This window comes from Corvus kubaryi, unplaced genomic scaffold, assembly GCF_017639235.1.
Source record: "Corvus kubaryi isolate FWS band 111438036 unplaced genomic scaffold, C.kubaryi_AGA036_p1.0 76, whole genome shotgun sequence".
NCBI classification, from domain to species: domain Eukaryota; kingdom Metazoa; phylum Chordata; class Aves; order Passeriformes; family Corvidae; genus Corvus; species Corvus kubaryi.
This window is the reverse complement of record NW_024582063.1, coordinates 15,165,926-15,190,971: the sequence shown is the minus strand read 5'-3', so window position 1 is coordinate 15,190,971 and position 25,046 is coordinate 15,165,926. Positions and strand designations below refer to the sequence as shown.

Below are 25,046 nucleotides of genomic sequence, written 5' to 3'. Positions count from 1 at the left end.
CTATACCTGCAAGGAGCTCTGGTCCGACACCTAAGACAGAGCACTGCACACTCCATTAAGCAATTAGTATGCTGCTGCAAGGCTCAACCAAGACCAGGCAGCTGTACATGGTCCCCAAAGGCCTACAAAACAGATTTAAACCCAGAGTTTGCAAGTCTGGCTTTCTGCCCATACACATGTGTACCAGTCATTGTACCACTCCCCACTGCAGGCTGCAAAGACAGCTCTGATGGGCTATGCATTAGCCTTGCAAGCAAAGCACAGTGCAAGCTTAACTTTCTCCATTGAGCCTGCAAAAATGCAGACCACCTGTCTGCAGCACAAAACCTTGGCACTAATATGAACAAAATGGCTGCAGATGCCCACTCATGCACATTTTCCTGCATGCCTCCAAGCATCCTGAAGGCTGTATCTACCTCTGAGAGCGCCTTCCAAAGATTCTCATGGTTTCACAACCTGAGGCTCCAAGAGACAAACAATAAAGCTAAAGGAGATTGCAGCCATAAGGCCAAGAAACACAGTGTTAAAAAAAAAATCCCTCACTGCTTCTGCAGATACTCTGCACTGAATCAACCCACTACAACCTAAAGCATTGTCCTTATTTTACTTCCAAAAATAAAATCTAACCCTGCCTCCCCTGAGAGCCACAGAACGTGCAATCCCCAGGGGAAGAAGTACAGCAAACTTTGTTAGAAACAGTGCTGATGTTTCATCAAAGTTGCCATCAGCCTGTCCAGAGTGACTGCGCAGAAGTGCAGCCACACGGCAATGAGCCTCTGTGTAACACATACAAAAGACTCCACTGGAGTCTGGTATACGGATCCCCAGCCCCCAACTCAAGCAACGAGGGCTGCTACTTTTCCCAGATCCCTTCTTTTATTTGGGGCCAGGTGCTACATTTCCCGCAGCACTGGTGCCAATCCAGAGTAACTCTGCTGATTTCACGGGATATTCCTTGATTCACAACAATTTTGCCAAACCAGGATCTGGTATTTTTTTCTCATTCGTCACAGATCCATTTTTATCCCGTGGTATATGGCTCAAAAATTCCTCTTTGTATTTTGCAGGAAAGGCTTAGACAGTTCTTATCCTGAATCTGTGATCCTCAGTTTTATTTTAAACATTAAAAACGGATGTAAGAAGAATCTGGAAAGCCATGGGTCAATGCAATGATCCAGTCTGCAAACTTCAGCTCAGATTCTGGCCTTCAGGACCCGAAGAGAGAGAAATGCAAATAACGAGCTGAAAGGCATTTTAGGTAAATCATGTTTGTACAGTACCTAGCACTATGGGGTTCTAGCCTGGCAAGGACTGGGAGGCCACAGATTGCACACATACAAAGGTATCTAGGCAAATGCCTACACAGTTAAATGTGAATCCCATCTAAAGGAAAACATTCTAAAAACCAGACAGATACATCTGTCTTCATACACCTTTCTGTATTATCTGAATTGTGCAGGGTAATTCTGGATGCCAAGGAATGGGACTTTAAGTAACAGGAATACAGCCTAGGCCAGTTCCTCCTGAGCACACTGGCTGAGAGGAAACCGACCCAGCATAATAAACACTGCAAGCTTCCAGCTCCTCGAGGCCCCCTTAGTAATTACCTGAAGGGGACAAAAAACAACCGAGACAAAAACGGGTTTTCTTACCTTTAGCTGGAAAGGTTGAATTTCGTTCAAACTCTGGTTCCTGAGCTTTTTGGTGAGGATCTTCAGCATGGTACAAATCCGAGGAGCCAAGAAAGGGTTAAGCATACACACACACACGCATCTGCATCTGCCGCGCCGCTACGCTCGGCGGAGCTGCGCGGAGCTCGCATCCAGCACCCCAGGTACGCGGCGGTGGGGGCACGGCTCCGCACAGCCGCTCCCAGCTGTGCCCCTTTCCCCTCCGCCGCCGCACTCTGTCCTACAGCCCTCCGCGCTGGGAGGCACAGGGAATCCCCCTCCAAAGCCTACAGAAAAAAAAAAACGAGCACCAAACTTCCTTTGCCTTCCACCCCCTCCCCAGTTACGCTTCAGAAAGGAGGGAGGTACCAGCTGGCAGCGTGCTGCAGGGGACAGAGACACTCGGCGCAGAGTGCTCACTGCGGGACGGCAGAGCTCCCTGGGCGGGACACCGGGCTCCGCTCATGGCAGCGCTCCCGCCCGCTCGGCCCCAGGCGGGCACCGAGCATCGCGCCCCGCCGCTACCGCCGGGCGCCGCCGCCCCGGGGTCCCTCCGGCACCGCCGCCACGGGAAACTTGTAACAAGCGGCGCGGCAGCCGCGGCGCACATTGGCCCGACGGGGCGGGACAGGGCGGCACGGGGCGGGGACTCCGCTTAAAGGGTCACCGGCTCCTCGCGGCCGGTCAGCGTTCCCCGAGTTTCCGATCCGGGCGGGCTCTGGTCGGGATGTAGTGGAGTGGCCGCTGCCTGTGCGCTGCCGCATCCTGGCTTGCAACCCGCTCAGCCCAGGAGGGGAAAAGGATGCGCTGACCTGTCTGTCCTGACCTCCGATTCAGAGCACATATCCACAGGGAGGGCTCGTGTGTTCTGTCTCGAGTCCCTTGAGCCACCCGGGGAGCTTGCATGGGGCCTGCGGCAGCAGGGAAGCTCGCCACAGCCTTTCCCCACAGAAACGCAGGCCAGACCAGCACCAGCTCCTGCTGCACCAGCTATCCTCGGGCACAAGCAAGGTGCCCCATTCCCATGGCCAGTCCTCCAGCACCTCCCTGGCAAAACAGTCAGGAAAGTTATCAGGGACTGACTGATAGGCTCCCAGCCACTTAGAACCCATGGGAAGCCGCCGACACGTTTGCCGGCAGTAACAACAAAGGGCTTTCACCCACTGCCAACTCCATGCCAGCGATAAACTCCCCGTGTCTAGGTGAAAGGTCCCTTTTGCCCATTACCAGTCCCTTGGGGTCAACAGAGCCTTTTGTCCCATCCTTCCTTCTGGGACAAACTAGGAAGCGTTACAGAGGTCTCTGCTTGTGTACAAATTCCAGAGGAGCACAGGCTGGTTAACGTATGGGTTCCCAGTTCTCAGCCAGCAGGCCTGTAACAAGATAAGGAAAGAGCACTCCTAAAGTGCTGACTGAGAGAGAACATCTTCGCTGCAGGGGAAAGGGTCTCGGTTCAGCTCCAGTTAGCAAAGTATTTTTTCTTGAAGGAGTACAAAAAGCACAGAGTCTGAGCCAGAAAACAAAATTTCTGCTTTCCAGATAGTGCCTTCTTAGAAGAAGTCTGCAATAGAAAACTGTCTCAGCTGTTAAACCATACTTGCTCTGTGAGTTCTGCATTCACACTGTGGACTGCTCTTCATCTATTTTTCCCCCATTTCACACCAAATTGAAATCACAATCCAACCTTATGACTCTAAGCCACCACACTTTGCTATAGATACTCCTGCTTTTCTTATTGCATGTATTAAAAAAAACAGGGAATAGTGCACATGAGCAGATTGCTACTCTGGCATGCTGCATCCAACAGGAGGGAGTAAAATGCCAATTGAAACCAGAAATCCTCCACAGAGATATGCAATAATATATTTAATTTTAGATAATAATTACTCCTGGTCCCTAACCAATAACCAAGGTATATCCCACAGTCCAACACTTGAGACTCTCTTAAAATTTTTTCCTTTTTTTTTTTTTCATATAAAGCAAAATTCCCCAAGCCATTATTCGTTCCTTATTTCAGCTCTGGAGACACTGGCTGTCCTCGTAATGGTCTGTAAGATATGACCCATAAACCACAGTCAGCTTAAACTAACATGTATGATTGCTTTCCCATTCAGAGTTCAAGCACTGGGACAGGCACATGCCAGGGCCCAGTTGTTTGTTTCAGATCAGATGAAGCTGAAAAAGCTCCCTGGAACAGAGAAGAGCAGAATCTGCCATCCCAGTTGTAACACATCACAGCCTCTACCTGAGCTCACCCCACCCCACTAAGGCACAGGACAGCAGTGGGGACCACAGCCTGGTGGAGGGTTCCTGCTAGGCCTCCTAACCTGCTGCAGGGCCAGGCCTTTTCAGGGCAAGCAGCAAAAACAAGTGCTGATAAGGCTTTTTAGGGGCACTTGTAATTTGAGAGAAACTAATACTACAAATCCTGCTTCTGCAACCTTTACCTACATGTGTTTCAGCAAATACCTGCAGAGCATCTGTTTCTTTCTTGCTTTGTATTTCGTATGACCAGAATAGCCAGAAACACCAACTTTGGGTACACCCAGTTCTACTGGAAATCTAGTTATAGATACCTTCTCCCAGTATTCTTCTTTTCTCAGACTGTGTATCCATGAGCATCTCTGTGTTCCAGCAGACTCAGGAGAAAATCACACTCTCAGGTTCCTCCCCAGCTAACCTTGCACCTCTCACTGGTGAAGTACCATGACCTCTCTCTCGGACCACAACTGCAATGCCAGCAGCAACTGATTGACAGATCACAATCTCTGCGTTGATCACAGCATCCAGCATCTCCTCTGAATGAGACACGGTGACACACTGCTGTAACCAGCGACAAGCAATTTAGCAGACCCCCCAGAGGACAAGAAACCCTCACAGAAAGCAGAGCTGCAACCTACTGCTGCAACCCTTGTGTTAGGTGATCTGTGCCCTGAGGATGAGGCTCAACATGCTAAATGGGTTCCCAGTAGATGACAAGTTATGCTGCTGCATCACATAGTGGAAAGAAGGCTTCCTGAGCGGCCTGGAGGTGTTGCTCCTCCACATACAGGTTGCACAACACTACCAAGTAACTTCTATCCAAAGATAGCAAAATATTTTCCAGGGGTAAGTAATAGTATTATTCCCAAGGAAAAACCCAAGTCAGAGGAAGGTTACTTGACTTTCTGAAGGTCACTGAGGAAAGCTGTGGAAGATCCAAGAATAGAAGTGGTACCTCCTGGCCCCTAGCCGTATGCTCCCAGACTGTAATCTAGCCTGTTACTAGATCACACTGCTGGAGCTATGCAAAATTCAGTGGTTTCTGTTCCCAAGCATCTCATGTGATCACTCTGTTCTGGTTTTGGTTCCTGTGGGTTTCTACCCCTGGAGTTTTGATCTGCCTACTGGGTTCAAGCCAAATCTCAAATCTAGTCCAAGTTTCCTCTGGTCACATGATAAAAGCATGAAAAATGCATCACACAACATTTAGGATAAGCCCACATGCCTGCTCCAGCATTTCTTGAAGATCTCTTTAAATTCCTCGTGACCAGACCAGGAGCAGAAAGGAGGCAAGCAGCAAGTTTCCCCTGCAAGAACACATGGCATTGAGGTGACAGGGAGAGGGCAGGGGACTGTGCGCAGAGGCAGGATGCTGGTCACTTCCACGTGTTCCTGCCTGCTGCTGCCATGGGGAAGACATCCCTGGATGTCTGCTGTGCCACATCTTAACGTTCCCTTAGAGACATTCCTCTGTGGGAATCCTGACCAAGCAGTGCAATGGGAAGAAAGGCACTAGGGGTGAAGACAATGCAGTGAGGATTAGTTTAATGCACAGATTCCCTCTGGGCTGTGTTTCCTGCTGTGCTCGGAGGACAAGCTAATGCCTTTTGCAGTTTATCCTGCCCAAGGTGTACCACTGACACTGCCAGGTGCAAGAACAGGAATGTGTGTGGGTGCAGAAAGCCTCATTAGGCAGGCCTGGCCAAGCCTTCTCAAAAGGAAAGAGATGGTTTTTTCACCCTTTGAAGTCGCCTGGGGATCTGCTTGCCCCTTCTTACACACTGAACTGCTCTTTGGTTTCCTTTTTCCACACACTGTGCCATAGCAGGCTTACACTGCACCCGTGCATACACTGGTCTGAACATCCCGAGGTTGGAGGGAAAAAAACAGCCAGGGAAGAGGTTCAAGTGCCATCTATTGGGGATCTCCCCTCATTACACCAAGGGAGACAAGGATGAGCTGGAAAAACCCCATCCATCCCCTCTTGCTTATGACCCTAACTGGGTGATGTCCAAGACAGACACTGGAGGTACTGCCAGTGCCAGGCAGGGAAGGCGCATCTCCCAAGGAAAATGCTAAAAGAGAATAGCAGGGCAGGAGCAGGCTGAAAGCTGAGCCTGGAGCTTGCTTGGAGGAAGATGTGGACCCAAAGCCAGGCACATCTTGGTGTCCCAGAGCAGAGCCATCCGCCAGCTGATTCAAACACAGTCCAATGTATGTAGGTAAAAGCAGGAGAGAAGGAAAATCCACAAAAATAACGAGAATTGTTCCCAGAACAGTTTGACTGACAAAGCAGACAAAGGGCACTAAGCTCTGTCCCTGAGCCAGCCACCAATCACTTGTAGCATTCCTCCTCCCAGTGTGAACTGCTGAGCCCGTGGGCTCGTCCAGAAGGGATCATCTCTGACTCGGCCTCTGCACGATGTCTGCCCTAACACAGGCCAAACTAAGCTGTGTCCCCACCACACAAACCACAAACACCCCATGACCCCGCTGCAGGGGTGAAATTGCAGCATACACAAGGGCTCTCCAAGCTCTGACTATATCAGGAGTATGGGACAGGCAGCTGGGAAACATCCCACATCCCACACATGAAGGAGCCCTTCAGTAAGGCTATAAGCAACCAAAGGTGAGAACTGCCCACCATTACCTTAAAGGCTGCAAACTGTCCCAGAACTGAGCCAGCTGCTGTCATGCAAACACTTTGGACATTCAGGGAGAATCAAGAAGGGCTGGTTAGAGGTGGCTGAGGGTAACAGCTATCTGTTCTCTTTTAGATACATATCTTTTAAGCTAATCTGAGCAATGAACTACCTAGGATACATGTTTTGGCATATGCAGGTTTTGACTGCCATAAAAGAGGAAAAGAAGGAAAAGGAAATTGAAGAGATGCTATACAACAGAGAAACAATGACCATCCGATAACAGGCCACGTGACATACATTAGAAGAAGAGACAATCCTCTTAACAGCACTGCTGGGCAGCCCCATCTCTGTTATAATTCCCTTGCTGCCCATTCTCTCCCTGCAAATTGCTTGGAAAGTCAGCATGTGGCTGATACAACGAGAACCAGAGAGAGCAGGCCATTTACACGGTGCTTCTCCTGCTGGTACTGCAGACACTTGTTCCTCTGCAAGAGGGCCTGGAAGGGCCCCATGACACCCACTCGGTAACAGGCTGCTGGGACAGCACTCACAGTTTAGCTTGGCCAGCCAGAAACTCCAGGGTAGCAGGCAGCCTGGCTCCTCAGAAACACAAGCAAAGAGAAGTAATGATTTCTGCTTTGGATAGCTTCTTTCTAATCCCTGGAGAAGAGGAATTGTCTCATCTGACCTTCTTTCCTTCAAACACAGCCCCTGCAACTCACTTGCATCTCTTCCTTTTCAAATGCCTTCTCAATAACAGTCCTCAGCTGGAATCACAGAGTGCTTCTGAGCCCTGCCACGTAGCCAGGAGCACAGTCCAAAGATGAAAGAAACATCCAGTCTACCCCCACAGAAAGAGCCTACCAGCTCATCAGCTGCCTCAGACTTGAGGTCTTCAGGTCAAAGACAAGAAACCTCAAACTATAATGGTTAGAAGGGCAGCAACATGGTCCTAGGGTCCTGCAAAAATGGGAAACTTCTAAAGCAAAAGTGCTAGGAAACAAGCACACACAATCTCTGAAGAGGAGGGGAGAAAATATTATTGTGGTTCCTGGTTTGATGGGGGGAAATTCCTTTCTGGAACTTCCTGGCTGCCCAGACAGCCTCTGGGCTTATCCCAAGTGTATAAATAAAACACAGCTTTCAACATCAGAGAGGTTTCCCAGTTCCTCTAGTTGGGCACCCCATCTAGATATGTATTTGTGAGCAGCTTCAGTGCTTCTAAGGGAAGTGAAAAAAGAGCCAGGTTAGTATCACCAGGGAAAGAAATTCTAGGAAGAATTTCCAGGACACGCATGTTTGAATTTGTTGCCTTAATGCGGGCACAAGGCACGGATAAGGAGTGCAACAACCAAGCCACACCCATGCTGTACCCTGGCTGGCCCATCCTAGGCAGCTCTTGGCCACAGTACCCCGCTTTGAGCCTGGCCAGACCTTTCAGACTGCCATCAGATGAGCAGAAAACACCAGCCAGCACTGGTGATATTTCACAGAACTGTTAGGACTCCCATCTGCCTCCCTGCACCTCATCTCCAGCTGCTGCCAGGCTCCAGTTCATCACTGGGCAGGGAAGACAGTTTTAGGTCTGCTGAAGTCACTGTGTGAACCTGTGCTGCTTTGTGGCTCAGCACGGAGGGAAAGCTGGGAGAGGAGCAGGAGCACTGCCTGAGGCCTCTGTGGGAGTGACAGCACAGCAGAATCCTCAGAGAAAGTTTTGCAGGTAAAAGACATGGCCCTTAAAATAACTGTAAATGACTGAGGACTTGTGGCCACAAACCAGCCATAAGCAAATGGAAGGGGTCCAAGCATTCAATAAAACTGCACTGTGAGGAACAGAAAAAGATAACTTGTCTTCACAAGCCTCTGCCTCAAAGGCTCAGATTGCTAGACTGGCCAAGGAGCAGCCTTAGAAGATTTTGACATGAGCATAAATCACAAGCACGCTATTTACTCCTTGCTTTCTAAACTCTGTGATTGCACATTGCACCTGTACCTCCTCCCCACCTCTTCTAGAGGCCAAGACCAAATGATGCAACCTTTATCAGTTTCCCACAGCTAGGGACAGTTATTTGCAAGCAATTCACCAGAAATTCCACTTGAAACAGCTCTCTAGGCTGTGTAAACAAGGATGAAAACAGCCTTGGGAGGGAGGAAATGAGATTTGGCATCAGAAACCATGAGCTCTGCATGCAGTCACGCTAGCACTACAAATGGTCAAAAAGGTGGGGGGGAGGGGGTGGCAAGAAAAGATGGGCTAAGACAAAGGGCTGATAAAGAGTGGGGGGTGAGATGTTTTCATGGAGGCCTTATCATCCATCACTCCCTCATTTCTCTTTGTTTCCAAGCTCGTGAAAAGCCTCTCCTGTCTCGGACCCGACTCCTTCAGTGCCTGCACTGCCGGCCGGCCGGCCCCAGGGGGCGCAGGAGACCGCGGCTTGGCGCTGTCCCGGCTCTCCCTGTCCGGCCGCTCTGCCGGGAACCGGGACGGCGGGATGCATGGATGCAGGGCTGCAGGGATGTAGGGCTGCCCCAGCTCTGCCGGAGGGTGTGTTCTCCCGGCTGGGCTAAGGGCACAACCGGCATTACCACGGAGCAGCAAGGAGCTGCTTTATGTCGGCGAGCACACGCTCATGCAGGAAATGGCACTTTAGTAACCAAAGGTCTGGGTGTCTCACGCAGCCAGCCACGTTGCTGCTCCCACTCTGCACACATATCCAGCCAGGTTGCTGATCCCAGGCTCTGCCAGCCCCCTTGGCGCAGAAGACCAGAGTGAAAGGATCAGGCCTGCCTCCGAATCCCACCCTAGGATGACCTCTCCTCATTCGAGTGTTTGAGAAGTGGACACCAGAGCCTTACACAAGTTACAGCCCCACACCAGGCTCCTAGCTCTCAAAGGCAAACCAAGTCACACACCTGACTCCACTCGGAGGAGACAATGCAGAGAAAAATTCTTCATCTCAGTTTCCACACCACAGCCAGCATTCCTAGAGGTATTGATGAGTCATTTTCTGGAGCCTGTTTTTGAAAAAACTCTCCTCATTCTTAGCCATATCTATTCAGATGTATTCTGGCTGCCCTCTAGATGGATAATGGGCCCAGATACACAGCACCAAATCCCCTGAATAAACCTGGTCACGCATCACAAAGCCACACATGTAGCAGGTGTGGGTGACTCCTTCTCTGGGAGGCATGTGTAGCAAATGGCAAAAAAGCCAGGACAGACAGATTCGGTCCAAAGGATCAGATGTTCATCTCATCAGTTCCCAGCCCTCCTCTTTTCTCCCTCGTAAACCCAAAGGATGACTTCTGAAGAGCCAGCCTAATTTGCTTATATATGGCAGACACTCATCATACCCACAGATAAATGGAATTTCAGTATACTTTTGCCCACTTCCTTGCTGCTATCGTCACCATAGTGCACAGTACCAGAGCTGTCCCAACATGGCCTGTGGTTGGGATGATTGGATACTCAGGTCACATATTGCACAGTAGAGCAGCAGTCCCACAGATTGACTGGAGCCGCACAGATAAGAAGAGACACTCGTTATGTCAGTGTTCATCTCAGCCCTGGCCCGTGTGTCCTGACACTAATGTGGTGGCTGCATTGACAGAAATGAAACTCAAGTTGTGGTAAGAGTCAGGCTAAGTGGGTGACAGCCAGAAGGAGTTAGGAGAAAGAGCTATGATTAGACCAGACAGATGGGTCAGGAGAAGTATGTGACTCGGAGCACTGCAATTAGCGTCCTGACCAAAGGAGTTTTGTTCCTGCGTTTCAGTGCAGGTTTGCTGCTGTCAGTCAGATACCTTTCTGTGCTCTTCTTCAGAGGACATAGAAAAGCTCAAGGCTCAAGTACATTCACGTACTAGAAACTCAAGAGCACCATTCCCAAGAGATGTAGTACCACAGGGAGCAGTGTAACTGAATACACCCGCAGGGGTGTTCCTTTAAAAATGTAATCAGTCCCTCCATAATTTCATACAGCAATATTAATGTAATCTCAAAATCTCCAGGTTTTACCTGAAGACAAAGGAAGTTATTTTCTACAAAGTCTGATGAAAATTAGCCAGGCTTTGAAAAATTACTGGTTTGTATGGTTTCATTTTTATCTCCTATGTTTTATGTGACTTTCTCCTTAAAAATATAAAAAAAGTGTTAATTAAACAGAGCTCACTATTGTTATATGCCACTGTCATGAAGACAGTGATAATAAAACTACATAATTACAACCCACTTTACTTTCCACCAGATTTTTACTATTTAGGGAAAACACTATAAAGGGTCATGAACACCAGAAGGCAAGGCTTTTTAACTAAGGTGATAGAAGATTTAAAGGCTCAAGGCCCATGTCCACAAAAAAACCCAAGGTTCCCTAAAATGGATCTTGGGAGAAATCAGCTACCTAAGTCCAGGCATGCAACCCTTAAAACCCTGCCTAATCCCCTGGGCTCATAGACTATGTCTATACCAGTAAATTAAACGTGCCCAGGACTGTTCTCTGGCACCAAGAGCCCTGGCACAGGATGGCTTGCACCAGTAACATTAAACTCTTTTATCCTTCAAGCAAGGCATTTGAATCCAAGTGGTTGTTGGGAACGGCCCCTGGCCCACAGTAACTCCCTCAGTCGTGCCTGGGAATTGTCTGGAAAAGTGTTAACTGGCACAGGCCAAAACCATGGCAAGAATAAATTAAATGGAATCATCTATTAATTTCTAGACGACAGAGTTGTACTGCCCCAGATACAGATTTACTGATAAGACATAGCCCTAAAATCCTACTGTGTGGACATGCATAATTTATATATACTTATATCCTATCTATATAATATACATTTATGTAGAATATTTTGCATTCATACCATATACTTACAAGTATCAAGTTTGGTCAGCATAGGAAGCATTTCTCGGCAAAAGTGTGGCATATAGGTGTTTATGTTGCTGGTTGACCAGCTATCAGCAGTCCTTCCTTTCAAGTGTCTTCATTCCAAGTGTCCCTTCCAGTTAATGGGAATTTCTAGCTTCTCAGACACTGCAGTTTTATTCTGAATAATTGGAAACATTTGGGGGCAATTTTCACATCGTTTTTCACAACTGGACTGTCTATTTGTCCATGCTTAGAGGTGTTTGTTTAGAAATTGCCTTGGCTTTTTGAGGCTTCTGAGGTCGTGAATCTCTAAGATTCTCCTATCTTGTACATAATTTGGCAATTCCCAGTGTAAAGCCCAGGACTCTACTGTGACTGAGCACCTCATGTCCACCTTGACAGAGAAGAACCTGAACCACCAGCTCTACCTGCTCCTCATGGTAAACAACCCTGCAGCTCTTCAGAGCTGAAAGCACTTGTTCTGTCCTGTCTGCCTGACGTCAGTCACGTGATGTCCCTTTCGCAGAGACAAACGGGACACACAGGCATGGTGGGATTGGCACAGCAATTGTGGGACCATTCCTGTTGCACATATAGGGCCTTGAGCGTGTCCCGAATTACAAAGCACACTTGACTATCCCCTGGCAGTAATAGCTGGTTTTCCCTAAAACTAGTCCAGCCAAGTCATGTGGAGGCATAGGGTATTTATTTACAGGCTTAGCTTTCAGACCACTCTACTTATCCATGAATAGGATGGCATCCTGTGTCCATGCAGCGATTTTGCTTCAGCAGTGCCACATGAGCAGTTGCTGGTCTTGACTTTTACAGGAAAGAGTTTCAGCTACATAGTCAAAATCCCATGCTGTTAGAAAGGAAACATTTCATTCACATCAACTTGTCCATTAAATTTCATCATGTACTTGTTCATAGAAAACTGTACACTGTACACATCTTAGGTGCAGAGCAGAGCCTCTGAAGGGTTTGGACAATACCTGAGTTTAGGCTATGTTTCACTGTACCAGAGGTGTCTGAATCAGCACGAGCTAAAACTCGCTGCCTTAAGACCTGACTGCCATGGTGTGCAATGCTGGGACGCTCACAGAAGCCTGTTTATCGGTGCAGTGGATCTTTCATGCTGGTATGGCAGTCTGAGCTCGGAAAGTCTGCTCAGCAGGACCCTGGAGCTGACTTGCCAGGCCTACCAGCCATGCCAATGCCTTTAAACCAGCAGATATATAATGGATGTGTTACTATACCAGCAGATACATGGGGATGTATAGTGGACAGGCTGGGGAATAGCACCCTTCCAGCCGCAGTTGGTGGTTCTGAGGGACCCGCAGAAGCAAAGCCCGGGGCTTGTCTCCAAGCTGCCCCACAGCTCGTGTGTGAGTGGGAGAGCAGATCCTCACAGCTGGAGACCTGAGTCAAAAGCCGGAGCAATACAGTCCGTGATTGATGCCGCTGAGTCAAAAGGAAATGACCCACAGTTAGCTATCCCTGCAGGAAGTGCTGCAGGGATGCAGTCACACGCAGGCCCGGCCCGGGCAGGGCGCTCTGTCAGAGCGGAGCCGTGCCCGCAGCCCCGGGCGCAGCGCGGCCGCGCCGCTCCCGCCGCTCCCGCCAGGGGGCAGCCGCGGCGCGCGCACCGCGCGGCCAGAGCCGCCTTCGGCCGCGCTCCCCTGGCCGGGAAGGACTGGGGCCGGGAAGGACTGCGGCCGGGAAGGACTGCGGCCGGGGCCCCCGTCGCCACAGCAGGGCGGTGCCACTGAGCCCACGGGGAGCGTGGCCTCGGCCGCCTCCTCCGCCCAACGCGCGGATCCAGCGCTCGGGTTTGTGGCTGCCTTCACACACCCTGTTCTGAGCTTTCCTCATCCCGGCGCAATCCCTTCTGGTAACAGTTGGGACATTGAGGCCGATTGCAAGACTGCGTGTGCAAGTCCCTGCCAAGATTTTCCCATTGTCACAGCTCACTGAGTTCCTTCCCCTTCCTCCACCCACCAAATCCTGCTGGGTTACTGGAAAAGCTGCGCTCCAAATGTACCAGTGTCTTCAGGCCACCTATCGCATAAAGGGATTTTTCCAGGAAAGGCACATAACACAATCACAGTCATTGCCACTTGAAATTGCTTCTTTTCCACTCCTGAAACGGGGTGGTACACAAGTTACTAGAAAGACAATAAATAAATAAATAAATAAATAAAGTTTGGTGGATCTGTGTTGTTCAAGCTCCAGGACACAGACAAGCCAGCCAGCCTACTCCATATAAAACCCACTCCAGTCACTAATTCTGTCACTTCATGGTGACCAGCCAGCAGGTGTGCAGATTGCCTAGAGAGTGTCTCCTCCTCCCCACAAACCTTAGGAAATTTGGGGGACGCACACAACAGGATGGGACATCACCAACCAAACAAAACAAAATAAAAGAACGCCACACAAATAAACAAAAAAAAACCACCCCCAAAAAATCTGAGGAGACAATATTCTCTAGGACTCAGAACAGTAAGAGTCAAAATTTCTGTACTACACAGTGAACTTTCATTTTCCAAATCCTTGGTCACATTTCTTAATCCCTCTGAGCCTCATAGTTTTCAATATAGTACCACCTTACCCACCTGCGCAGTGGCTGGTGCATTCTGATGAAGGTCATTATAAAGGCAGGCACTTTAATTACATGTTTAAAGCGACAATTGGATCTTTTTATGATCGTGACCTGAAGGAAAACCAGACTGCCTATTAACTAGAGGTGGAGAACACTCCATTAATGAAGGCATGGAAGGCAGGACTGTGAAGTTCTTGTTCTCTTTCTTAAGGACAGATTATTCTGTACTTTTGCATAAGCCAATTAGTTTTTAAATGCCTTGGCTTCCCAAACTGCAAAATGGAGGAAAACGCGTATTGCACAGAAGCAACATGAGATTTATTTATATAAATAACACTGGCAAGATTCTTAGAAGTTGACAGATAAAGCGTGTCACATAAGAACAAAGTAAATAGGGCCAATAGCTCTATTGTGAAGTAAGTAGGAAATATCTTAGTCTTTATGATGATGAGAAATATAAGGAATGAACAGCCTTTTTACACTGTGCTTTTCACTCTCTTGCTGAGCATTCCCTGCTAGATAGAACTCAGAAGGACTCACATGTTTTTGTCATAGCACATCAGACATAACCCTACAGAGAACGAAATGCAAACAGAGAAACAACCAGAAGCTTTCTTGTACCATCAAAGACGTAGAAAAAGGGGCAAGAAAAGGTGGCAAACCACAGAGTTTGCCCAACAGAGAGGCCAAAACAGGGAAGAGAAGTATCAAAAGCAGCCACAGGCATCTGAGAGGAAAGTGAGTGGGAGGAAGATAATGCAATAATACAAAAATAAAGCCCCTAGCCCATTTGGGCATGTTCAGACTGACAACTGTCTTGGAGCTCTTCCCCAGGGAGCAAGGCATTGGGTGGTTTTTGTATACAACAAAAAAGCTTTAGGCATTTCTGTTCATGCCAGCTCCCTTTATTGAACTGGTGTCTTTCCCCAGGATGGCTTTCCCCATCAGCCTTACCTGAACCCTTAAGGCAAGTGCTGCTTTTTCCCTGCCCACAACAGCACTGAGAGACAACATCCACCATACACATCTCCCCCCACCATTGCCTGCCCCACTAGACCTACCAAGACTTCTCTGTCTCTGGGCGTTCTGCAGACAAAAGTTACAGGGTTTAGTCACATTTTAGGCAGTCGCTCTACCCCACTGACCTAACACATGAGAACAATTAAGTGGTGCTGGCCAGCTGCACTGTATCCTCACAAAGGAGCTCACAAGGAGCCAGCTCTGTACACAGTACCTGTAGTTGTGTGAACTGGAAAGCAAATAGGAAATCTCCCTTCTGTCTGTAACTCCAGCAAAGGTACACACATAGCAATACCCTGACATGCTTTTTTAATGGCTTTTAAAACATTCCGTTCTTCCTCCACAATTCAGAATCCTCTGCGTCCCTGTAGCACAGCATACACAATGCAGGTGGATTCAAAGCCCCTACCCCCATCTAAAACTTTTCTACAAGAAGTCATCCTCACAGCCCCAGTCATCGCCCGTAAGTAAATTCTCTCACAGCCCCAGTCATCGCCCGTAAGTAAATTCTGCTCCAGTTTCGGCATCTTCCATGCACTTCTGGAACCTCAGGACCCCTCCTTGTCTGAGAAGACCTCACAGTTTAAGAACAGGCCCTGTAGTTCCCCTTTTCTCCACTGTATTTGTGATCTATGGAGAACTGGACTAGTGGGAGCCTCTAGACTCCACACTTGAATGGTTGGGGGAAGTAGACCAACCCAGAAAACATGAGAAAACCCGATAGCACTTCAGGCTTTTTCATGCCTCCAGGTAGTTGGGGTGTGATCTTACCCCATCCTGCTTGAAGAATCTCCAACCAAACTGCCCACAGTTCTTTAATGAGATGCGTGAGGCAGAAAGGATACAGCCTGGTTTCTCCCAGAAGCTTGGCTCACCAGATTGATGGCAGAGTGCTTCTGGTGTAAAATGATGGGAAAAGCCTGAATATCAGAGCTGTTGTTTCTCCTGGCTCAAAGACTCACTAGGGAAAACTGGTCCCTTTGCTTTCCTAGATCTGAGGAGCTTGGTTTGACTCCAGAGAGATAAAAAGCTGAAATGAGAGGGAGGGAAGGATCCTGCCATTAACAAAAGGCTGGTTGCAAGTCTGGGGAAGGAGTATACACCATCATTAAGATATCTATGTTCTCTCTGGGAAGCCTTTGACCTGGAGTAAGAATCTGAGTTCAATGTCATTCTTCAGGCAGTAATTAAGCAGAAGGCTGGAGGAAGCAATCTATTCAATCTCTCTCTCCTGCTCCTGTCTCCATAGACCTCTTGCACCATGAAACAAAAGTCTTTACCTGTGCACAGCCCTTATCTATTACCAAGTGTTGGGAAAGCTGTGACTTCAGGAACTGTTAAGAAAAGGTCACTGAACTGCTAAAATCTGACAGCATTTCCATCACATCCAAAGCACAGCAGCCAGTTTGCTCTCTGCACCTCCTTCCCTAGCTACAATAAAGCGAGAAGCCCAGCAGTTAATGCTGGCAACTCGGGGTAATTGAATTTGCACAGGGCCCATTTCCAGCCCTGCTATTGTGCAAGTCTGGGAAAGGCACCATTTCTCCCTGTGCTCTCTCCCCCGCCCCCCCCCGAGTGAAACAAAGCACCCATCAAGCAGCAGGCTTGCTTGTCTGAATGAATTAATACCTGTAGAACAACCTGAGTTCTACACAGGTCCATCAAAGCCATTATCAGGACTGATGCTGGCTATCACCCCCTTGTTCAGAAAAAAAAAAAGGCACACAGAGGCTACATCAGGCAACTGCAGAATGACCCAGCCTCAGGGAGAAATTTGACATCATGCAGATACCTAACAGTAACATTTATCAGTCAGGACTTACATAGACTTGACTTGAACGAGGCAATCTGGAGTTTGTAGCCATCCCCTTAGCTCCAAAGGCCTGGAGCCTTAAAGGATTTAAGCATCTAAATATCATCAGCGGCCTGAAACCTAAATACCTTTGAAGAGCAGGGCCTCAGGATTCGCCTGCTAACCAGAAGAGTCTAACTTCATGCCACTGGGAATACCAGCCCTGATGTTTCACCTGATACTTGCAAAGAGGCAATTGAGGATTGAGAACCCACCTTGTTAATTAAAGCAGGGTAGTATCTTGCTTCTTAATAGGGAGATATAATCAATGTTAATCTTTTGGGCGTGCTACTAAATATCCAAAGGGGATGTTTGTCTTGCAATTTCCCTCTTCCTTAATGGCAGGCAATGGTAGGCTTTTCCCTGCCCTGCACAATTAGCCACCCTGCAAATCACAGCTATAAATATTTTGGCTTGTTTGATAGCTGTAGCATTTCAGCGTCTTTCACCTTGAGCTCTCCCTCAACCATTATCCATTGCTCCTTTGTGGCAGAGTTTTTGAGCTGATCTCCTCCTGTTAAGCTACACATGTTGTGAGCTCAGTGTAGACTTTTCCTCATGCTCTGGATTCCAGGCTCATCCATACCACATACCTAAAGGAGTAGTAACAAAGGAGAGCAAGCTCCTGCCTTGAGCAACTCAGAGAAGATGCAAACCATTTGCCTGAACCATCAGAGCCTGCAAACCATCTCTGACTGAAGAAGATGCACTGGATTGGGAGGCAGGGTAGACTGAAAAAGCAAATAAGGAAGGAAGGGGATAGGATGAGTAGTCAGGAGAAGGACAAGGGGAAACATGGCAGGGGAAGGCTGAAGCAAGAAAGGCAGTGGGGGAGAGGCAGGATGTCTAGGAAGAAACAAGGTTTGAAATGAAGGAGTGGGATGACTGTCAGAGTGGGCATGGCTTAGAGTCAAACATGAAGTTTAGCTGAGGAGCCAATGTATATGGAAGAATGGAGATCATGTGGACAAAGGCAGTCATGGATATGGATGGAAAATCAAGTTATTGATATACTTAGGTTCCTGCCAGCCAAGTCCCAGCTATGGAAGCAGTTTTGGAGTTTCTATACAGTGGCCTTAGCAAGGGCAAAAAAATTCATCTGCTTTTCACAATGGGGCTTGAGAAATCTCTGATATGGTGTCTGGAGAGGACATACCTAACATGTGACTGGAGAGGATGAAATGTTGTAACGTGGAGACTTCTCCTACCCATAATGTTTGGCAGAGTTCAGGATAGTTTGTGAGTAAACAGCAGCAGAAGGTGCCATTAGTATTTCTGGAGGAAGAAAGGTAGAAAGGATGTGCAGAGGATATGGATGGATTGAAGGAAAAGCAAAGCTGGTACTGTTGTTCCTGGCCTCTTGGGCAACCACGTGCAAGTGCCCTAGATGAAGCTGGCTTTGCTTCACGCTTTACAGCTAATGCCATTTTAATTTCTGACATGTCACTAATGGAAAAAGATTTAACATGTACTTATTCAATGTCACTAAAAATACTCCAGCAGTTGCAGAGTAAGGAGGATAGGGCTGATTGATGGGGGAGGGTGGAGAGGACCTGCACTTTTGTAAAGACTGAAACATAATGCTAACAAGCAGGATTTGGAAAGACTCTCTCCAATAACTGCTAAGTATCCTCTGCCATGAAAACCTGCTGTCAAGTGTCATGTCAAATCAGGGAGACTATAGGCAGAGACTGAGAGAGATCCTTTTCCTAAGAGCAGCCCAATGGATGGAAAGTAATTGTTCTGCTCCAGCATTGCCTGAACCTGTCAGGTTCTCACTAAAAACAAATACTCTTTCCCTGGTAATGAAGGAAAGGTTTAATCTCGTTTCACTCCAGGTGAGTATGTTCAGTGCAGCTGCAGTGAGTCCTTTTGCCACTGTTAGCACTCATGTTAGCTATGAGTGGTCTTCTGGCAGGTTTTAATCTACTTCACAAAGTCTGTAGGAAGTGTGGGGCAATAGGTCAGCTGAGAGAGCAGCTGGGTGCATCATTTTCTTCCCCCTTCTCCTACGTGGTGCAGAGCAGGTCACTGGCTCCTGTCTTGTGCTTTTATCCCTTGTCCCTGCATGGGGAGGCGTGGATCTGCAGTGAAGGGTGGCAGAGGGCCTTCTTGCCCCCAAGCTGGATGCAGCCTTGGTGTACAGACTGTGCAGGCTGTACAGCTCTGCCCCTACTTCCACACTGTGTGACCTGGAAGGTAGGCAATTCACCACAGCTCCCTGCCCTCCTTTGGTAAACCTGCCCTGCCTCCTGCCAGAATAACAGAGGGGATTTAACGCTTCCTGGGCCAGGGCTGACCATGATGTCCTGACTCCTCCAAGCGAAATGGGCTTTTGCTCAGTGAATCACAAAACAATAGGAGGCTTTTTCGCTCACAGTATGTAGCTCTGTCCCTATGCTTGCTAGAGATGGGCTCACACAAAATGTTAAGATTCAAGCCTCCATGAGCACCAAGGGAATTCAGATCCAGATTAGATAGTGCTTGGATGCTTTGGTGATTGGCACCTTGGAAATTACATAGATAGACAGAGCACAGTGGAAATAGATGGGACTTTGCAGCTTTGGCTCTTCTTTGCTAGTTATAATTATTTAAGATGATGTTTCACATCACATTCAAGCTCCTGTGCAGATAGCAGCGGCAGAGAACAAGAGATCTCTGCCACCTAGGAGAGGATTATGTGGATATGACAATGTTCAAACCCACTGGGCTCTGCCACGCTGCATTATTTAAGCCCAGTAACCAAATTTAGTAACCAGCCCCTGAGGCGCTGAGAGAAAAACACAGCTTCCAGAGCTCCTTCTCTGCAGTCCTGTCGGCTTCCTCCCTTAAAGGAGCCGCCAGCTTTTCTCTTCCTCCCTCAGCCCCACCAGCCAGGCCTGACTTCCCACATTGTTCCCACCAAGGGGAGCAATGGAGTCCCTTGCACAGGTGTAACACATGACCCAGGTACAAGCTGTCGCACACAGTGTGAAGCCTTGGGAGCCCAGTGCAGAGGTACCTGCATGGGGAAAATGAGCCATCCCAGCTCCAGGGCTTCGGGATGCAGGGCACAGAGGTTTCATCTGTGCAGTGAGGTGTGAGCTCAGGTATAGACAGGACAACCCTATAGTCAATGCACAGCCTGTCTGGACCACTGGCTGCTTCCCAGCTGTAGTTCTGTATTAGATATCTATGTATACTTGGGCTCCTAGTGCTCCCCACTCTGCCCAGAACTGGCTCTCACCTTTTCAGGAGCTTTGCAGTTCCATCTAAATCTGTGCATAAACATGCCTGCTGGTAAAATGTATGGACAGAAGCAATTCTGGACATACAAACAGGCTCAGACTTGAAGATCTCTCCTTGCCTCCCTTGCCTACCAAGTGCTGCAGATGACAGGAAGAGGTGAGCACAGCTCTAACTCTCACCAGCTCTGGCCTCCCTTCAACAGCAGAGCTTTGTCACTGCTCCATAATGTTACAATGCCAAACAATGGCACTTGTTAACCAATTTTCAAAAGGAATAAAGCCAAGGGAGACTGGGAGGCTTGGGCAGACTCTCTGCTAGCAGCTCAGACTGTAGGTCATCTGTCTTGTGTTCAGTGAGCAGGTGCTCTGCCACAGCAGGCCCTTGACTGCCCAATTAGATAGGAGTGCCCCAGACCATGTACGTGGCCAAGATCTCTGGAGCAATCTATGGGAAGGAGAGGTTGAACAGAGTAAATATTTAGCAGTGCTGTGTCAAATGCAAACACATGTCTACTGTGGTATTTATCATCACAGGGCCCTGATCTCGTATGTACACTTGAGGCAACGCAGCTTAACTCCCCACTGATTCTGGCAGAGCTGGCTTGAGATACGCAGAATTTACCTTGGCATGTGAAGAGGTCATTTCAGTAAAACCCAAGCTCAGCCTCCGGGAATCATGAAATAGTGTTGAGACCTGCTGGTACTGTAGGTGACTCCCGCCACCATGGCTATTAACTGCAAGGCGTATCCTCTCCACCGCAGCAATCGGACGCCACTGCCTCTTAAAACTGTCTGCTGTCTCTTAGATCCCTCCCTGGCCTTCTGCCCAGAGCCCCAGAGGCAGAGTCAGAGACTGGTGTTTACAAACAGTCTTTTAAACCATGTGCAGAATGAGAAAAAGGAGCAAGCCCAGCTGAATGGCCCTGGGAGGAGCAGATCTCATCAGAGCTCGCACAGAATGTCTTCCTGAGCCACCTTTCTTGACCTAGATGAGCTCTGAGCTGCAAGGACAGGGAACAATGGCAGTAGTAAGGGGGCTCTCCAGGCAGTCAGGGCTCCTGCCAGGTCCATCTCCCATGAGCTGGGCCTCTCTGGTTGCTACCATGCCAGGGAGCATACAGCAGTGCTGATCATAAAGACCAGCTCTGCAAGGAAAGAAAGATTTCGGGGTTGTATGGATAGTATCAGCTAGTCCCCAGGGCATGGAATCTCTGCCATTTTGTGCCATTCCCAGATGCCAAACTGTGGGTATTCAGGATTGTTTGGGCTTTTTAATTTCTGTGTTGTTGTTGTTGTTTATGCAATTCTCAGCCTGACCAAACTTGAAAATGGGTTATTTATCACATACCTCGAATGCTGTGACACATATGGCCTATTGCACCAGTGCCCCTAAACTGCCCCTACACCACAGCCATTTTATCTGTAAACCACAAGCTCTTTCCCGGTATTCCTATTGTTCAAGTGACCACCAGAGCCTATACCAGCATTGACCTCCGGTGGATGGTCCCGGCAAGCAGGCAACACCCAGTATAAACTGGATTTTTCTCCCTCTGTGAGCCGCTGTGCCCAGTCAGCTCTTCCCTCCACCACACAGACCCCCAACAAGATGCTGTGAGTCTGTGCCAGCAAGGATACTGGCTGTCATGTGGACATCAGTCCTTGGAGAGCTGTCCTAATCCAGCACAGGACACCAGACTCCTGTCAGCTGCTGGCTGGCTCCTGCTGCGCAGTGCTGGGTGTGACACCCAAGAGCAGGGTCATTTTCTGTAATGACAATTTATTCTCATCCTTTTTGAGGTCCTTTTTCTCCCCCTCTTGAGGGGGAAACTTTCCAGTGTTGCTGTTGTGGGAGAAGTTATTCTGCCAGAACTTTAAAAGAGTTGCCCATGGGCACATAGTATGCTGGAAAAACAGTCATTTAATTCTGGTGTGATCACTTCAATTCTCGAGCCTGGCTTTTTCCCTCCCTCCCATCCACTGGAAATTAGCTTGCTCAATTCAGTTGCGAGCTCTTTGCAGGCAAGGATGAGAGGGCCACAGTGTGGCCTGCAACAGGACAGCTGCACGGTGCTCCTTGCTGCTTCAAACCAGCGGCAAAGTGTGCAAAGCCGGTGTGCAGCCTGCTCTTGGGAAGGGATGTGACTGCCCAGCCTTTTCTGCAGACCCACATGGAAACCCAACCGTGAAAATAAAAATAACAGTTCTGGTGAGAGCACAACAAAGACTTTCAGCGGCTGTGACTAACATTAAACCACTTGGCAAAGGGCTTCTCACTCTCACTCTCTGCCTTTCCTACTCTCCGGGAACCTCAGAAAGGGCATAACTGGAATCCCTGTCTGGGAAAGGGGAGGACAAAGAACATGCAGATGCCCAGCCTGAGATTTCCTACAGCTATTGCTTATACCACGCAGATAAGAGCCACGTGCAGCAGCTCCAAAAGCAACTCACAGGAAGGGAAAGGCGTGAGATTGTTTATGTGAAATATATACATCAGGACTGGCTGAAGGCAGCCCAGACCTCTATTTTCCTGGAAGTAGAAGCAAGGCCTGGGGTTTTGCCAGCAGCCTGCTGCCACCCTGCCTGCTCTTATACTAGCAGGATTCATCTGCAGCAGCAAACATCCAGTCAGAAGAGATTTTCAGGATGGGTTGCTTGGCAGGGAGGGAAGGGGCGAGTGGGTATAGAAGAGGATAAACCTGTAATGTTCCTTAATTGCGGTAGCCTCAGATTTCCTCCTAGGGCTCAAACTTACCTCGGCAGAGCTCTTATCAGTGCTCAGCCACGCTCGCACACAGGGGAAGAGCCACCACTGCCTGGTGCACCAGGCCCTTCCTGGGACTGCAGGCTCCATTCTTTCTCTGCCCTAGACTGACACAGTTACAGCCTTCCTCAGGGCTGAGGCGGTGGCAGCTGAAAGCCACAGCAAGACATGTGGATGCAGACAGACTGAAGTTGTGCTCTGGCACAAGCCGGATGAGGTGGTTGCTGGTGGGGGAAACTACTTGGGGGTTAGAAATCTGCTGATGGCCTTTACACAGAAGCAGGCTCAGGAGAGAAAACCCTTGTTGAGTACTTGAGCTCTGTCCTGTCTCCTTTATGCCACAAAGCACGTGCCACTGGTGTACGACCCTTCTCGTTAGATGGCTACACTGGCCGTGGCCCATCATTAGCCGCTTCCCAGCTGGGTGTCCTCTCTACAACACTAAACTCCCTGAGAAGGATGGAGCAGGGGAATAGCACTCTTAAAGCAGTCTGTCCTGTAAACCATGACCTCAATATTGTTTGCACTGAAATCCAAAAGCAGGAAGAAGATCACCCTCTTCCTATGTTTTGTGGGCAGTCAATAACTAACCTCTGGGACCCGGCTGCTTACAAGAGGGAAAATTTCTAAAAGACAGCAATAAAGAGGACGTGGGTGCAGGGGGAGGAGGAAGGCGGGGAGGGGGAGAGGAGGGATACGTATGTCACAGCTTACCTCAGAGCCAGAATTAGAAGCTGGGTAAAAAAAATAAAATCACAGCAGGAAATAATGTGTGGCTTAAAATAGCAACATCAAATGGGAGCGAGAATGGGGAGTGGGTGGCATTTGAGGTTGCTGCTCTGTTCCTCCCTCAATGGCAGGGTGATTAATATGTCTACGATACTTGTATTTATGTAACAAAGGGCACTAAAGGCCAAAGCTGCATTTTCACCAACACTGCAGGGGAGTCTGAATCTTTTCTTCCCCCCATAGTATTAAATGGGAGGATCTGCACTTGTGCTTCCTGCCTCAGAAACCAAAAAAACAATCTTAAAAAAAATCTGTGCTTCAGCACTGCACACACAGTTACATTTCCACAGCTTGGCATGGTGTCACAGAGACCTTTAAGGCTTTGAAAGCATTCCTGCTGTCTTTCATGGCTCCCCACAGAAAAAGCCTGTTCCCAGAGAACACCTGTAAATGCGTTTGGGTTGTCTCTGGCTGGAGGCTGCGCTGTAATAGCAGGCAAGGTACCACTACATGTTACTACACATTTTCTTGCTTGTTCTCTGTATTTGCAGTGAATCATAGATCTCTGAGATGGGTGATGCAGTCCATTTCCTTGCCAGCATAGGATTGTTCCCAGCCATGTACTTAAAACCCTCACGTTTCTCTTGGGAGACAGTGATTCAGACTGATCACTCTTTTCTCTTCATGCTTTGTATCCTGAGAACTGCATTAAAGACTTGAAAGCACTCATGTGTTTTGATAAGAAAGGGATGTTGTTCTTGGGTGCATCAAGAACTGTTTAACCCACCACATCACTGTTCACTGATGAGTGGCTGCCAAATGTATAACACTTGTTTTTTAGACTCCTCTGGACTAATAAGCAGAGCAGGCCTGCACTGAACTTGCAGTGAACAGTAGGAAAGCATCCCAAGGGGCGCAGGAGGCTTGTGTCTCAGGTGGCCACACTCAGCACCTCCCACTTATCTGAAAGGCCATGTGCTGCCAGAGTTCCCCCTTCTCAGTGTCTGGTCCCCTCAGAGAGCAAAGGCAAGAGCAAAGACCTTCCTTCATCTCCACACACACATAAGCCTCCCCCTGCTCCAGTCACTACAATCAAAATGCCTGTTTTCAAGTATCTGTACATGCAAATAGACCAAGTTTGTAGTGTGATAAAAACCTGCTGCACAGGCCTGATCCTGATATTCCCTGACATCAGCAAATATCTTTGACATAAGCTGGGCCATGCTGCTGTCAGAGGAAGGAGAATCTGGCCCAGATCTAATGCAAATCTTCCCACAGGCAAGCAGAGCAGCACGATTTGTTTAAACATGGCATGCTGGTGGCTGCAGACAGAGACCACTCCCAGCAACTCCATCAACATGCATAATATCCTGCTAGTTAAATCCAGCCATGGTAAATATCTCCAACATGTTAACCCTC

The 25,046-nt window shown here is 48.5% G+C and overlaps 1 protein-coding gene across 5 annotated transcripts in view; it reads right to left on the bottom strand.

Annotated features, from left to right (window-relative positions):
- The window catches only part of LOC121675791, a 75,182-nt gene extending 58,241 nt beyond the window's left edge, over positions 1 to 16,941 (bottom strand). The window contains exons 1-2 of one of the 5 annotated variants that reach the window (XM_042051533.1): positions 2,040 to 2,242; positions 1,653 to 1,957 (exon numbers count right to left, since the gene is read on the bottom strand). In XM_042051533.1, the coding sequence (XP_041907467.1) occupies positions 1,653 to 1,757 (105 nt within the window). In that variant the 5' untranslated portion in view covers positions 1,758 to 1,957; positions 2,040 to 2,242. Of the gene's footprint in view, positions 1 to 1,652; positions 2,245 to 16,881 lie in introns of those variants that run through there. The other 4 variants (XM_042051535.1, XM_042051537.1, XM_042051534.1 and 1 more) reach the window with 4 other exon arrangements.
- Between the last annotated feature and the right edge of the window lie 8,105 nt (positions 16,942 to 25,046).